Consider the following 14845-nt stretch of genomic DNA (forward strand, 5'->3'; position numbering starts at 1 on the left):
CAAAAGCATGCGATTTCTACACTTATAAACCCAGAGTCGTTACAATACTAACAGTGAAATGCTCACTTACAGGCCCTTCCCAACAATGCAGAGAATAAAAAAAAAGAGAAATAACAGAAAACTAATATGAGTCCGAGTTGATATGCAGGGGTATGAGGTAATTGAGGTATATACACTGTATGTATATATAGGTAGGGATAAAGTAACTAGGCAACAGGATAGATAATAAATAGTAACAGCAGCATATGTGGTGAGTAAAAAGACTTAGTGCAAAAATGGTAAATGAAAATAGTTAAATAGTTAACCAATAGCTACCCGGAACAACTATTTAGCATTCTTATGGCTTCGGTGTAGAAGCTGTTTAATGTCCTGTTGGTTCCAGACTTGGTGCATCAGTACCTCTTGTCATGTGGTATGAGAGTCTATGACTTGAGTAGCTGTAGTCCTTGACAATTTGTAGGGCCTTCTTCTGACACCGCCTGGTATAGAGGTCCTGGATGGCAGGGTGCTCGACCCCAGTGATGTACTGTGTGATACACACTACCATCTGTACTGTCTTGCGGTGATGCAGCCAGTCAAGATGCTCTCAATGGTGCAGCTGTGGAACCTTTTGAGGATCTGAGGGCCCATGCCAAGTCTTTTCAGCTTCCTGAGGGGCAAGAGGCGTTGTCGTGCCTTCTTCAAGACTGTGTTGGTGTGTGTGGATGACTGTTGGTGTTAATTCCTAAGTGATGTGGACACAGAGAAGCTTGAAGCTCTCGACCCACTCCACTACAGCCTTGTCAATATGGATGGGGGTGTGCTTGGCCCTGTTTCCTGTAGTCCACGATCAGCTCCTTTGTTTTGCTGACAATGAGGGAGAGGTTGTTGTCCTGGCACCACACTGCCAGGTCTCTGACCTCCTTCCTATAGGTTGTTTCATCGTCGTTGGTGATCAGGCCTACCCCTGTCATGTCATCAGCAAACTTGATGATGTTGTTGGAGTCGTGCGTGGCCATACAGTCGTGGGTGAATAGGAAGTACAGGAGGGGACTAAGCACGCACCCTGAGGAGCCCCCGTGTTGAGGGTCAGTGTGGCGGATGTGTTGTTCCCTACCCTCACCACCTGGGGGCAGCCCTTCAGGAAGTCCAGGATCCAGTTGCAGAGGGAGGTGTTCAGTCCCAGGGACCTGAGCTTGGAGGGTACTATGGTGTTGAATGCTGAGCTGTAGTCAATGAACAGCATTCTCACATAGTCCTCTTGTCCAGGTGGGAGAGGGCCGTGTGGAGTGCAATAGAGATTCCGTCATATGTGGATCTGTTGGTGTGGTATGTGAATTGGAGTGGGTCCAGGGTGTCTGGGATGATGGTGTTGATGTGAGCCATGACCAGCCTTTCGTGGTATTTCATGGCTACAGATGTGAGTGCTACCTTGACAACAACTGCTCATTGTGTCCACGATGTGGATGTGATGTGTATTAGTAATAAATGGTGAACTAGCTATGCATGCAAGTCAACAATGTTCTTTAACTCAAACTGAAAGACAACATTTTCCACATTATTTCCTTGCCTGCATTACATTTCTCTTATAGAAACACTGTGCTGAGACAATATCTCTAGATAAAGAATTTATAATAAAAACATCACCACCAATTTCTATTATATATAAAAGATGACTTTATGAAGCCCTGACAATAATAACTAGTAAAGATGTATTTCACTTTAAACTGCCCTAAACAAACAGAACAACTATATAACATTTCCATTTTTTACAACAAAGTGCCCTAGCTTCATTAGTTAAAAAAAAAACACACATACTAATATTTTAGACAGGATCAGCAAAGTAAAAAACCTTCTCACATTTCTATATTACAACAGCACTGCTCTGCCCTAAAACATAGGGAAAACAATGGTTAGTTAGCACAACAGCCAAAGTGACAAGGTCGGTCCTCAGAGTAAGAAAGACATAACTAATAAGGTATAAAATGGGAGTTCTGATTCTGAATTCCACTTCAGTAAACAGAGCTAAGGATCAATGATCCAGTCTCATCACTCTGGAATAGAAAAACACAGGATATATATAGCCCCTGTGTCTGGTCTGACCGTGCAAATATTCCGTACCGCTTCAGTGTCGAGAAAGAGATAATAAGAATTAGGGACGCTATCCCATCTGAAGTCCAGCCAGGGGGAAGGGAGAAAGAGAAGGGGATGAGTTTCAATGTTCAATGAAGAATAATGTAGTCCAGCAGAACCACTGCCTTCCTTCCTCCCTCCATCTTTCCATGGTTCCGAGAGAGCTGGGTTACTCTCCTCTCTCTGGTCTCCGATATGAATATGATTCTACACACGAGTAACGCTGTGTTCTCTTCACCACTTCCTCTACCTCTGCTGCTCAGCACTTCCTCTACTTCTTCTGCTGCTAACCACTTCATCTAGTTCCTCTTTCTGCTCACCACTTTCTCTACTTCTTCTGCTGCTAATCACTTCATAAACTTCCTCTTCTGCTCACCACTTTCTTTACTTCCTCTGCTGCTAATCACTTCATCTACTTCCTCTTCTGCTCAGCAATTTATCTACTTACTCTGCTGCTCACCACTTCATCTACTTTCCCTGCTGCTCACCACTTCCTCTACTTCCTCTGGTGCTCACCACTTCTGCTACTTCCTCTGCTGCTCAGCCTGTGCAGTCCTGCTGCTTTGTCTTTCAGTCTTTTGTTTTATCTGCACTCTGATGATGATATGATAGGAAGATGAGCTAGCTCCAACTCAGGGAGAGACGTCTTCTCTTCTTCTGCGTCAAAGAATAACAACACAGAACACAGATCCTTTAACGTTAGATCTGCTTCCCTTAACCCTGAACCCCACGTCCACTGGCCACACACACACACACACACACACACACACACACACACACACACACACACACACTACTTAATCAAAAATGTTCAATTCAACAAGACATCTCACTTTTTTCCTTCAACCGTTACTCCTCATACTCAGTCAAATTCCTCCATCCCAACTTCCACTCAGCGTGACAGCAATACAAGTGTCCAGACAGTAACATAGAACTAAGGGTTATACAACATGGCACAGTGCTTTCATTCAGTCTGTTATCATATATGAAGCTCAGGTTCAAGTGGTATAAGAAATCTACAATAAATAAATACGTATTAATAATAAATAGTCTACACAGCAAGGAGTTGATCATCATAACAGTTCTGAGAGTCTGAGTAAGTGTTGTTCATCATCATAAGGCTCTCATACAGTAGGTGTGTTACATAGGCCTGCTCAGTAGGCCTGTTCAGATACACTGAGTCTCCATGCTCTATATGGTCCAGAGAAACCTGTTGAAGGCTCAGGTGAGAGAGACTACTTGATGCTACTGTGCCCCTCCACCCTGAAATCCACCATCCACCTCCTCAAACTAAAACACTCCACCCTTCCTTATGATGTCACTTCCTTTATGCAGGTAAGTCCTCTCTCCTCTTTCATCCTTTTTTCCACATCGTCATGTTCTCTGTTATAAGTGTTCATATAAGCACTGCCAGAGACAATTAGCTGTTGGTTAAATAACACCAGTAATACTGTATAGCTGGAACAATTATTACCGCTTTACTGGAAAATGAAATAGGAAGGAGGGAGGATTTGGGGAGTTGGTTGGATATGAGTCCAGTGCTTAGGCATTTAGGGGGGTGAGCCCTTTGGCTCAGAGGACAGTTACACGGGGGTGCATGATGGCGTTTTTAAGGGGGGTCTCCTCTCAACTCCGCTGGCCCGGGTCAGTGCGTCCAGAGGCCCTGCCGTTGAGACTGTGCTGGCTGATGGAAGGAGAGGACTGGGTCTTCCGGAGGTATCCCTCACACCCCCCTCGGCCCTCCCCAATCCCGCTCATCACACTAGCCTCTATCTTCTCCAGGTCGTCTGTCTCTGCCCTCATCTTGGCCTGGAGCAGGTTGATATACGTCTCGTACCGACTCTTCTGCAATGGAGAGAGAGGGGGAATGAAGATGATGTGACTATAAATGTGCGTATATCACACATATGGCTCATTTGACACATACTGTAGCTATTACACAATGCTTCCCTACAGAGAGAAAGAGGATGAATGTCAAATCAACTCATGATGGGGGAAAAACACAGAGAAAGGGAATATAGGACATTGATCTTGTGATTCTGTCACAACTATAACACAACAACAGCATATCTATTTGAGATTTACCCAGGCCTACGTACAGAGAAACAGTTACACAGAGAGAGAGAGAGAGAAAGAGAGAGAGAAAGAGAGAGAACGAGAGAGAGAGAGAAAGAGAGAGAGAGAAAACGAGAGAGAGAGAGAAAGAGAGAGAGAGAGCGATGATGTTAATTAACAATAATTTTGATCCGAATGTGCAAATTGTCCAAACAGATCTGTAAAATAGATAGACTATTTAAAAATGGTTATTGGACCATAAACAGATTTGGCTCATTAATATACAATACGGTCCAAATAATGATGATCCACGCTTCTTTGAAAATAGATATAATAATTTATCAAGCTACAAGCAATACAAGACTATTATTATGGTGGGAGATTATAATACGTTTTAAATACCTCAGTGGACCGTAAAGGAAATCACACTACAAACTATCACCCTCAGACACTTAAGGAAACCATGAATGTCATGGATATATTGGAATAAGTGGATATAAGGAGGCTTAAATGTCCTGACCTAGTGAGATATACATGGAGGAGGCTTAAATGTCCTGACCTAGTGAGATATACATGTCCTGACCTAGTGAGATATACATGGAGGAGGCTTAAATGTCCTGACCTAGTGAGATATACATGGAGGAGGCTTAAATGTCCTGACCTAGTGAGATATACATGGAGGAGGCTTAAATGTCCTGACCTAGTGAGATATACATGGAGGAGGCTTAAATGTCCTGACCTAGTGAGATATACATGTCCTGACCTAGTGAGATATACATGGCGGAGGCTTAAATGTCCTGACCTAGTGAGATATACATGGAGGAGGCTTAAATGTCCTGACCTAGTGAGATATACATGGAGGAGGCTTAGTCAAGCTTGGCGTTTTGACGACTTTCTTATGTCATTCTCGCTGGGACCAAAAGTTGAAAAAGTGTTGATAGGGGACAGAATGTGGTAGGACCATCAAATAATTGTCATATACATTACATATACATTACTCCACATGGGACAGGATATTGGAAATGTAATCAAAGCCTATTGGATGATAACTTGTTTTTAACTAGGACAGAATCATTTATAACGGACTTTTTCAGATATAACACAAGTACAGCAGATGCCCTTATTGTATGGGGCACTTTTAAACGTGCCTTTAGAGGCCATGCAATTCAGTACTCATCTATAGAACAAAAGACATTTAGGTCAAAAGAGTCCATATTAACAAAGGAAATTGAAGGAGTAACAGAGTACAGATAGATAGTAATAAAAACTGTACCATGAAGGCTCAGAGTAATTTAGAGGAAAAACAAGAAATGGAGGAACTTATTCTAGAAAGATCCAGTGTAATATATTATAAAAAATCAATCCAACTGGATGGAATACGGGGAAAAAAGTAACAAATGATTTTTTATTCTCCAACATAGAAATGCTACCAAAAAGTATTTCCTGAAACTTCTTACAAATGATGGAGTCACTCATGATTCACCAAACTATATTTTGAAATAGGAAGCAAAGTACTTTAAGCATATGTTTTCGTTTCAGTCTCCTGCATCTCCACTAACCGAAATTAATTGTACAGAAAGACTCATGTGAAGGCCAAATTACAGAGGAGGAACTTCTTGATGCAATTAAAGCCTTTAAGTCCAGGAAATCTTCAGGGCTGGATGGCATATAGGAACGTTATTAGCATGTTTTAACCACTGCTATAAAAATGGTAGATTATCAGATACTTAACAAAAAGGTCTCATTTCATTAATACTGAAACAGGACCAAAGTGGTACCTATAAAGATCCAGTCCATTTCATTGGAGGCCCCTTACACTTCAATGGTGTGATGCCAAAATTCTGGCAAAATGTATAGCGCTGTAACGATTCTCTTCTTGTGAAGTAGAGGCGGACCAAAGCGCAGCGTGGTGGTTGTTCATTGTATTTATTGACGACACTATACATGAACAAACTAACGGAAAAAAAACAAGAAACGTGAGAACTCAAAACAGCCCTGTCTGGTGCAAACACAAAAACAGGAACAATCACCCACAAACACACATTGAAACCCAGGCTACCTAAATATGGTTCCCAATCAGAGACAATGACGAACACCTGCCTCTGATTGAGAACCATATCAGGCCGAACATAGAACTAGACCAAAACATAGAAAAACAAACAGACTGCCCACCCAACTCACGCCCTGACCATACTAAATAAATACAAAAACAAAGGAAATAGAGGTCAGAACGTGACAGTACCCCCCCCCCAAAGGTGCGGACTCCGGCCGCAAAACCTTGACCTATAGGGGAGGGTCTGGGTGGGCGTCTGTCCGCGGTGGCGGCTCTGGCGCGGGACGCGGACCCCACTTCGCCATTGTCTCAGTCCGCCTTATTGTCCGCCTCCGTGGCTTACTCACCATGCCCACCCCTCTCAATGACCCCACTGGACAGAGGGGCTGCTTGGGACAGAGGGGCAGCTTCTCGGGACAGAGGGACAGCTGCTCGGGACAGAGGGACAGCTGCTCGGGACAGAGGGACAGCTGCTCGGGACAGAGGGACAGCTGCTCGGGACAGAGGGACAGCTGCTCGGGACAGAGGGACAGCTGCTCGGGACAGAGGGACAGCTGCTCCGGGCGGAGGGGCTCTAGCGGCCCCTGGCTGACTGGCGGCACTGGCGGCCCCTGGCTGACTGGCGGCCCCTGGCTGACTGGCGGCACTGGCGGCCCCTGGTTGACTGGCGGCGCTGGCGCTGGGCTGACTGGCGGCACTGGTGGCCCCTGGTTGACTGGCGGCACTGGCGGCCCCTGGCTGACTGGCGGCACTGGCGGCCCCTGGCTGACTGGCGGCACTGGCGGCCCCTGGCTGACGGGCGGCATTGGCGGCTCCTGGCAGACGGGCGGCACTGGCGGCGCTGGGCAGACGGGCGGCACTGGCGGCGCTGGGCAGACGGGCGGCACTGGGCAGACGGGCGGCACTGGCGGCGCTGGGCAGACGGGCGGCGCTGGCGGCGCTGGGCAGACGGGCGGCGCTGGCGGCGCTGGGCAGACGGGAAGCTCCGATGGCGCCGGGCAGACGCGAAGCTCTGGCAGAGGCGCCGGGCAGACGGGAAGCTCCGGCAGAGGCGCCGGACAGGCGGGAGGCTCCGGCAGAGGCGCCGGACAGGCGGGAGGCTCCGGCAGAGGCGCCGGACAGGCGGGAGGCTCCGGCAGAGGCGCCGGACAGGCGGGAGGCTCCGGCAGAGGCGCCGGACAGGCGGGAGGCTCCGGCAGAGGCGCCGGACAGGCGGGAGGCTCCGGCAGAGGCGCCGGACAGGCGGGAGGCTCCGGCAGAGGCGCCGGACAGGCGGGAGGCTCCGGCAGAGGCGCCGGACAGGCGGGAGGCTCCGGCAGAGCTGGAGAGGAGGAAGGCTCTGGACGGATGGGCCGGAGAGACAGCCTGGTACGGGGAGCTGCCACCGGAGGGCTGGGGTGTGGAGGTGGTGACGGATAGACCGGGCCGTGCAGGCGCACTGGAGCTCTTGAGCACCGAGCCTGCCCAACCTTACCCGGTTGAATGGTCCCGGTCGACCTGCCAGTGCGGCGAGGTGGAATAGCCCGCACTGGGCTATGCAGGCGAACCGGGGACACCGTGCGCAAGGCTGGTGCCATGTAAGCCGGCCCAAGGAGACGCACTGGAGACCAGATGCGTAGAGCCGGCTTCATGGCACTTGGCTCGATGCCCACTCTAGCCCGGCCGATACGCGGAGCTGGAATGTACCGCACCGGGCTGTGCACCCGCACTGGGGACACCGTGCGCTCCACAGCATAACACGGTGCCTGCCCGGTCTCTCTAGCCCCCCGGTAACCACAGGAAGTTGGCTCAGGTCTCCTACCTGGCGTAGCCATACTCCCTGTTAGCCCCCCCCCAAGAAATTTTTGGGGCTGACTCCCGGGCTTCCATCCACGACGCCGCGCTGCCTCCTCGTACCAGCGCCTCTCCGCTTTCGCCGCCTCCCGTTCTTCCTTGGGGCGGCGATATTCTCCTGGCTGAGCCCAAGGTCCTTTACCGTCTAATTCGTCCTCCCATGTCCATACCTCCTCGCGCTGCTCCTGCTGCTGCTTTCTCCTTTGCCCATTACCACACCGCTTGGTCCTGTTGTGGTGGGTGATTCTGTAACGATTCTCTTCTTGTGAAGTAGAGGCGGACCAAAGCGCAGCGTGGTGGTTGTTCATTGTATTTATTGACGACACTATACATGAACAAACTAACGGAAAAAAAACAAGAAACGTGAGAACTCAAAACAGCCCTGTCTGGTGCAAACACAAAAACAGGAACAATCACCCACAAACACACAGTGAAACCCAGGCTACCTAAATATGGTTCCCAATCAGAGACAATGACGAACACCTGCCTCTGATTGAGAACCATATCAGGCCGAACATAGAACTAGACCAAAACATAGAAAAACAAACAGACTGCCCACCCAACTCACGCCCTGACCATACTAAATAAATACAAAAACAAAGGAAATAGAGGTCAGAACGTGACAAGCGCATAACATTCAAAAGGTATTGTCGGATATAATTCATCCTAATCAGACAGGTTTTTTACGTGGACGATACATTGAGGATAATATAAGACAAGTACTGGAAACAATAGACCACTATGGCAAATCTGTGAAATCAGGCCTGGTATTCATAGCTGACTTTGAAAAGGCTTTTGACAAAGTATGACTAATTTGATTCATTTATAAATGCCTGGAATATTTCAATTTAGGAGAATCTCAAGTAAAACAAGCTTGTCCGCTATCGGGATATCTATTTATTACGGCCATAGAAATGCTATTAAAATCAGATCTAACAATAATATAAAGTGCTAGAAATCTAGGGCTTAAAAAAAGGTGTCATTGTACGCTGATGATTCATGTTTTCGTTTAAAACCACAATTAGAATCCCCACACAGCCTCATAGAGGATCTAGATACTTTTTCTAACCTCTCTGGATTAAAACCAAATTATGATAAGTGTACTATATTATGAATCACAATAATTTTTTTACTTTTGCATTACTGTCTAGTTAACCATTAAAATGGTCTGACGGGGATGTGGACATACTCAGTATTCATATCCTGAAAGAAAGAAAAGATCTCCCTACGATACATTATAATAGAATGTAAGCAATAAATACGATCTTGCTACCATGGAAAGGAAAATACCTGTATTTTTGTGGAAAAATCAACCTGATTAACTCTTTAGTCATATCCCAGTTTACTTATTTGCTTATGGCCTTGTCTACACCTAGCGACCTGCTTTTTAAATTATATGAGCAAAAAATATTCAATTTAATTTGGAACGGCAAGCCAGACAAAATGAAAAGGGCTTGTTTATATGATGAATATGAGTTCAGAGGGCAGAAATTATTAGATCATAAAGCATTAGACCTCACTAAAGGCTTCAGTCATACAAAAGTTATACTTAAATCCAAACGGGTTCTCTAGCAGATTAGTAAAAATGTCCCTTGATCAAGAATGGCCTTTTTCTCTTTATTCAGATTAGAACCTCTCACTTTCGGTTATTTGAAAACGAAATCTCCAAAATATAGTTATTTTTAAAACAAGCCATAGAAAGTTGGTTGCAATTTCAGTTTAATCCACCAGAAAAGACAGAACAAATAATACAACAAATATTGTGGTTAAACTCAAATATTCCAATTGATAAAAAAAACATTATTTGGGTAAAAAATGCTTAACAAGGATATCATCTTTGTAAATTATATCATAAATAGGACTGGTGGAGTTAGGTCACACATGCAGCTATCAAAAATATATGGAAACGTCTGCTCTACCCAAAATTACAACCAAATTAACTACAACATTACCGCAAAAATGGAAGAGGCAAAGTAAGGAACTTGTCTGTCTGCCCTGCATTAAAGACCAAAATTGGTTTAAAAAAATTGTGATGAAAAAGTATACCAGTTTCATTTAAGGTCCAAAAAACTGACAGCTGTGCCATATAGATAGCAAAAGAGTTGGGAAGAGATTTTCGATGTACCGATTTCATGGCACATGGTTTATGAACTCATACACAAAACAATGGCGGATTTAAAACTTAAAATGTTTCTATTTAAATGCTTATACAAAATTCTTGCAACCAATAGAATGTTATATGTATGGAGGATACAACCATCCCAGCTCTGTAGATTTTGCTGCGAAGAGATAGAATCCTTAGATTCTTTGTTTTGGTAGTGTCCATATGTAGCTTGTTTTCGGTCGCAGGTTTAGGAATGGCTGAAGGATTGCAACATTTACCTGGATCTAACTCTGCAAATAGCACTGCTGGGTGATTTGAAAAGTCAATGTGAATCAATCTATAATACAATAATACTTTTAGCAAAAATGTTTATCTATCATTTACAATCTGTAGAAACTATGAGAATAGAAAGGTTCAGAACTTTTGTGAAACATCACAGCAAATGTAAAAAATATATATGGCAAATAGAAATCAAAACTGGATGGTCTTCTGAGATACAGTAACTGGGAAGGGTTGAGGTTAGCTGAAGGATGGGACTATATTATGTAGAAGCCTAAGTGTTGTTATCCATTCGTTTACCCCAATTAGGGGAGGGTTGCTAGGGTTAGGGGAAAATAATGAAGGAAAATATCTGAAAAAATATAAATATACAGAGTACCAGGTCAAATGTTTTGACACACCTACAATCATTCAAGGGATTTTCTTTATTTTTACTATTTTATACATTATAGAATAATAGTGAAGACATCAAAACTATGAAATAACACATGGAATCATGTACTGAAATAACAAAATTATTTTTAAACAAATCAAAACATATTTTATATTTTGGATTCTTCAAAGTAGACACCCTTTGCCTTGATGACAGCTTTGCACACTCTTGGCATTCTCTCAACCAGCTTCACCTGGAATGCTTTTCCAACAGTCTTGAAGGAGTTCCCACATATGCTGAACACTTGTTGGCTGCTTTTCCTTCAATCTGCGGTCCAACTCATCCCAAATCATCTCAATTGGGTTGAGGTCAGGTGATTGTGGAGGCCAGGTCATCTGATGCAACACTCCATCACTCTCCTTCTTGGTCAAATAGGCCTTACACAGCCTGGAGGTGTGTTGGGTCTTTGTCCTGTTGAAAAACAATGATATTCCCACGAAGCGCAAACCAGATTTTTTATTTTTCTTTTATTTAACTAGGCAAGTCAGTTAAGAACAAATTCTTATTTCCAATGACAGCCTAGGAACAGTGGATTAACTGCCTTGTTCAGGGGCAGAGTGACAGTTATTGTTTTACCATGTCAGCTCGGGTATTGCGATCTTGCAACCTTTCGGGTTACAAGTCCAACGCTCTAACCACTAGGCTACCTGCCGCCCCCAGATGGGATGGCGTATTGCTACAAAATGCTGTGGTAGCCATGCTGGTTAAGAGTGCCTTGAATTCTAAACAAATCACAGACAGTGCCACCAGCAAAGCACCCACACACCATCACATCTCCTCCTCCATGCTTCACAGGGGGAACCACACATGTGGAGATCATCCGTTCACCTACTCTTGAGTCTCACAAAGACATGGCGGTTGGAACCAAAAATCTCAAATTTGGACGCATCAGACCAAATAACAGATATCCACCGGTCTAATGTCCATTGATCGTGTTTCTTGGCCCAAGCAAATCTCTTCTTATTATTAGTGTCCTTTAGTAGTGGTTTCTTTGCAGCAATTTGACCATGAAGGCCTGATTCACACAGTCTCCTCTGAACAGTTGATGTTGAGATGTGTCTGTTACTTGAACTCTGTGAAGCATTCATTTGGGTTGCAATTTCTGAGGCTTGTAACTCTAATGAACTTATCCTCATTCAGAGGTGACTCTGGGTTTTCCTTTCCTGTGGCGGTCCTCATGAGAGTCAGTTTCATCATATCGCTTGATGGTTTTTGTGACTGCACTTGAAAAAACTTTAAAAGTCTTGAAATGTTTTATATTGACTGACCTTCATGTCTTAAAGTAATGATGGACTGTTACTTTTACCAAATAGGGCTATCTTCTGTATACCACCCCTACCTTGTCACAACACAACTGATTGGCTCAAACTAATTAAGAAGGAAAGAAATTACACAAATTCACTTTAACAAGACACACCTGTTCATTGAAATGCATTCCAGGTGACAACCTCATGAAGCTGGTTGAGATAATGCCTAGAGTTTGCAAAGCTGTCAACAAGGCAAAGGGTGGTTACTTTGAACAATCTAAAATATAAATATATTTTGATTGGTTTAACACTTTTTTGGTTACTACATGAGTCAATATGTGTTATTTCATAGTTTTGATGTCTTCACTATTCCTGTACAATGTAGAAAATAGTCAAAGTAAAGAAAAACCTGGATTGAGTAGGTGTGTCCAAACTTTTGACTGGTGCTGTATATCTATCTATCTATCTATCTATCTATCTATCTATCTATCTATCTATCTATCTATCTATCTATCTATCTATCTATCTATCTATCTATCTATCTATCTATCTATCTATCTATCTATCTATCTATCTATCTATCTATCTATCTATCTATCTATCTATCTATCTATCTATCTATCTAGCCTGCCTCCTGCCTGCCTGCCTGCCTGCCTGCCTATCTGCTTTGTCTCTTACCTCATATATGAGGTAGTGCTCTTTGATTCGGTACTCCTCCCACTCTCTGCTCTTGGGAGAAGGTGAGGGCGGACTCTTCCTGTGTTCCTCCACCTCCATACTCATCTGCTTCAACTTCCCCTCGTGAAACTGCAGCTGCTCCTCCTGCACCAATCACAGCAACCCATCAAATACCACAATCAATCTAGGGTGCACTATCAAACTATGCTATATTTGTAGCTGTGTGTGTACCTGGTTTAGCCGGGTAGAGGAGGAGGGCAGTAGAGGTCTACTGAACGTCTTCATGGAGCCGATGGCAGCAGGGAAGGCCGGGGCAGAGAACAGAGCTGCTACCAGGTTAATACGAAATATCCACGACATCATCTCCTCCTCACTCCTACAGAGAGAGAGAGAGAGAGAGGGAGAGGGAGGGAGAGCAGGAGAGAGAGAGAGAGAGAGAGAGGGAGGGAGAGCAGGAGAGAGAGAGAGAGAGAGAAGAGGAAGAGAGAGCAGGGGAGAGAGAGAGAGAGAGAGAGAGAGGGAGGGAGAGCGGGAGAGAGAGAGAGAGAGAGAGAGAGAAGAGGAAGAGAGAGCAGGGGAGAGAGAGAGAGAGAGATAGAGAGAGAGAGAGGGAGGGAGAGCAGGAGAGAGAGAGAGAGAGAGAGAGAAGAGGAAGAGAGAGCAGGGGAGAGAGAGAGAGAGAGGGAGAGAGAGAGAGAGAGAGAGAGAAGAGGAAGAGAGAGTAGGGGAGAGAGAGAGAGAGAGGGAGAGGGAGGGAGAGGAAGGGAGAGCAAGAGAGAGAGAGAGAGCGAGAGAGAGAGAGAGGGAGGGAGAGGGAGGGAGAGCAGGAGAGAGAGCGAGAGAGAGAGAGAGAGAGAGAGAGAGGGGGAGGGGGAGGGAGGGAGAGAGAGTGGGAGAGCAGGAGAGAGAGAGAGAGAGAGAGAGAGAGAGCAGGAGAGGAAGAGAGAGCAGGAGAGAGAGGGAGAGAGAGAGGGAGAGGACGAGAGAGCAGGAGAGGAAGAGAGAGCAGGAGAGAGAGGGAGAAAGAGGAAGAGAGAGCAGGAGAGAGAGAGAGCAGGAGAGAGAGTGAGAGAGGAAGAGGAAGAGAGAGCAGGAGAGAGAGAGAGCAGGAGAGGAAGAGAGAGCAGGAGAGAGAGGGAGAGAGAGAGAGGAAGAGGAAGAGAGAGCAGGAGAGAGAGAGCAGGAGAGGAAGAGAGAGCAGGAGAGAGAGGGAGAGAGAGAGGAAGAGGAAAAGAGAGCAGGAAAGAGAGAGAGAGAGAGGAAGAGGGAGGGAGAGAGAGAGAGGAAGGGAGAACAGGAGAGAGAGAGAGAGAGAGAGCGAGAGAGAGAGAGGGAGGGAGGGAGAGAGGGAGAGCAGGAGAGAGAGAGAGAGAGAGCAGGAGAGGAAGAGAGAGCAGGAGAGAGAGGGAGAGAGAGGAAGAGGAAGAGAGAGCAAGAGTGAGAGAGCAGGAGAGGAAGAGAGAGCAGGAGAGAGAGGGAGAGAGAGAGAGGAAGAAGAAGAGAGAGCAGGAGAGAGAGAGAGCAGGAGAGGAAGAGAGAGCATGAGAGAGAGGGAGAGAGAGAGCAGGAGAGAGAGGGAGAGAGGAAGAGGAAGAGAGAGCAGGAGAGAGAGAGAGCAGGAGAGGAAGAGAGAGCAGGAGAGAGGGAGAGAGAGAGCAGGAGAGAGAGGGAGAGAGAGAGAGCAGGAGAGAGAGGGAGAGAGAGAGAGGAAGAGGAAGAGAGAGCAGGGGAGAGAGAGAGAGAGAGGAAGAGGGAGGGAGAGCAGGAGAGAGAGAGAGAGAGAGAGGAAGCGAGAGCAGGAGAGAGGGAGAGAGAGAGGAAGAGGAAGAGAGAGCAGGAAAGAGAGAGAGAGGGAGGGAGAACAGGAGAGAGAGAGAGAGAGAGACAGAGAGAGAGAGAGAGAGAGAGAGAGAGGAAGAGAGAGCAGGAGAGAGAGAGAGATAGATAGAGAGAGAGGAAGAGAGAGCAGGAGAGAGAGAGAGAGAGAGAGAGAGAGAATGAGAGAAAGAGAGGGAGGGAGGGAGGGAGGGAGGGAGGGAGGGAGGGAGGGA

At 45.8% G+C, this 14845-nt stretch overlaps 1 protein-coding gene across 1 annotated transcript in view; it reads right to left on the reverse strand.

The window, feature by feature from the left end:
- Positions 1-1594: 1594 nt before the first annotated feature.
- LOC110504656 (PH and SEC7 domain-containing protein 2) overlaps positions 1595-14845 on the reverse strand; it is a 70422-nt gene continuing 57171 nt past the window's right edge. Inside the window, exons 13-15 of the mRNA XM_036969942.1 lie at positions 13026-13170; positions 12795-12938; positions 1595-3957 (exon numbers count right to left, since the gene is read on the reverse strand). Coding sequence (XP_036825837.1) covers positions 3739-3957; positions 12795-12938; positions 13026-13170 — 508 coding nt within the window. The 3' untranslated portion in view covers positions 1595-3738. The remainder of the gene's footprint in view (positions 3958-12794; positions 12939-13025; positions 13171-14845) is intronic.

The sequence above is a fragment of the Oncorhynchus mykiss genome, chromosome 31 (genome assembly GCF_013265735.2).
Source record: "Oncorhynchus mykiss isolate Arlee chromosome 31, USDA_OmykA_1.1, whole genome shotgun sequence".
In the NCBI taxonomy this organism is placed as follows: Eukaryota; Metazoa; Chordata; class Actinopteri; order Salmoniformes; family Salmonidae; genus Oncorhynchus; species Oncorhynchus mykiss.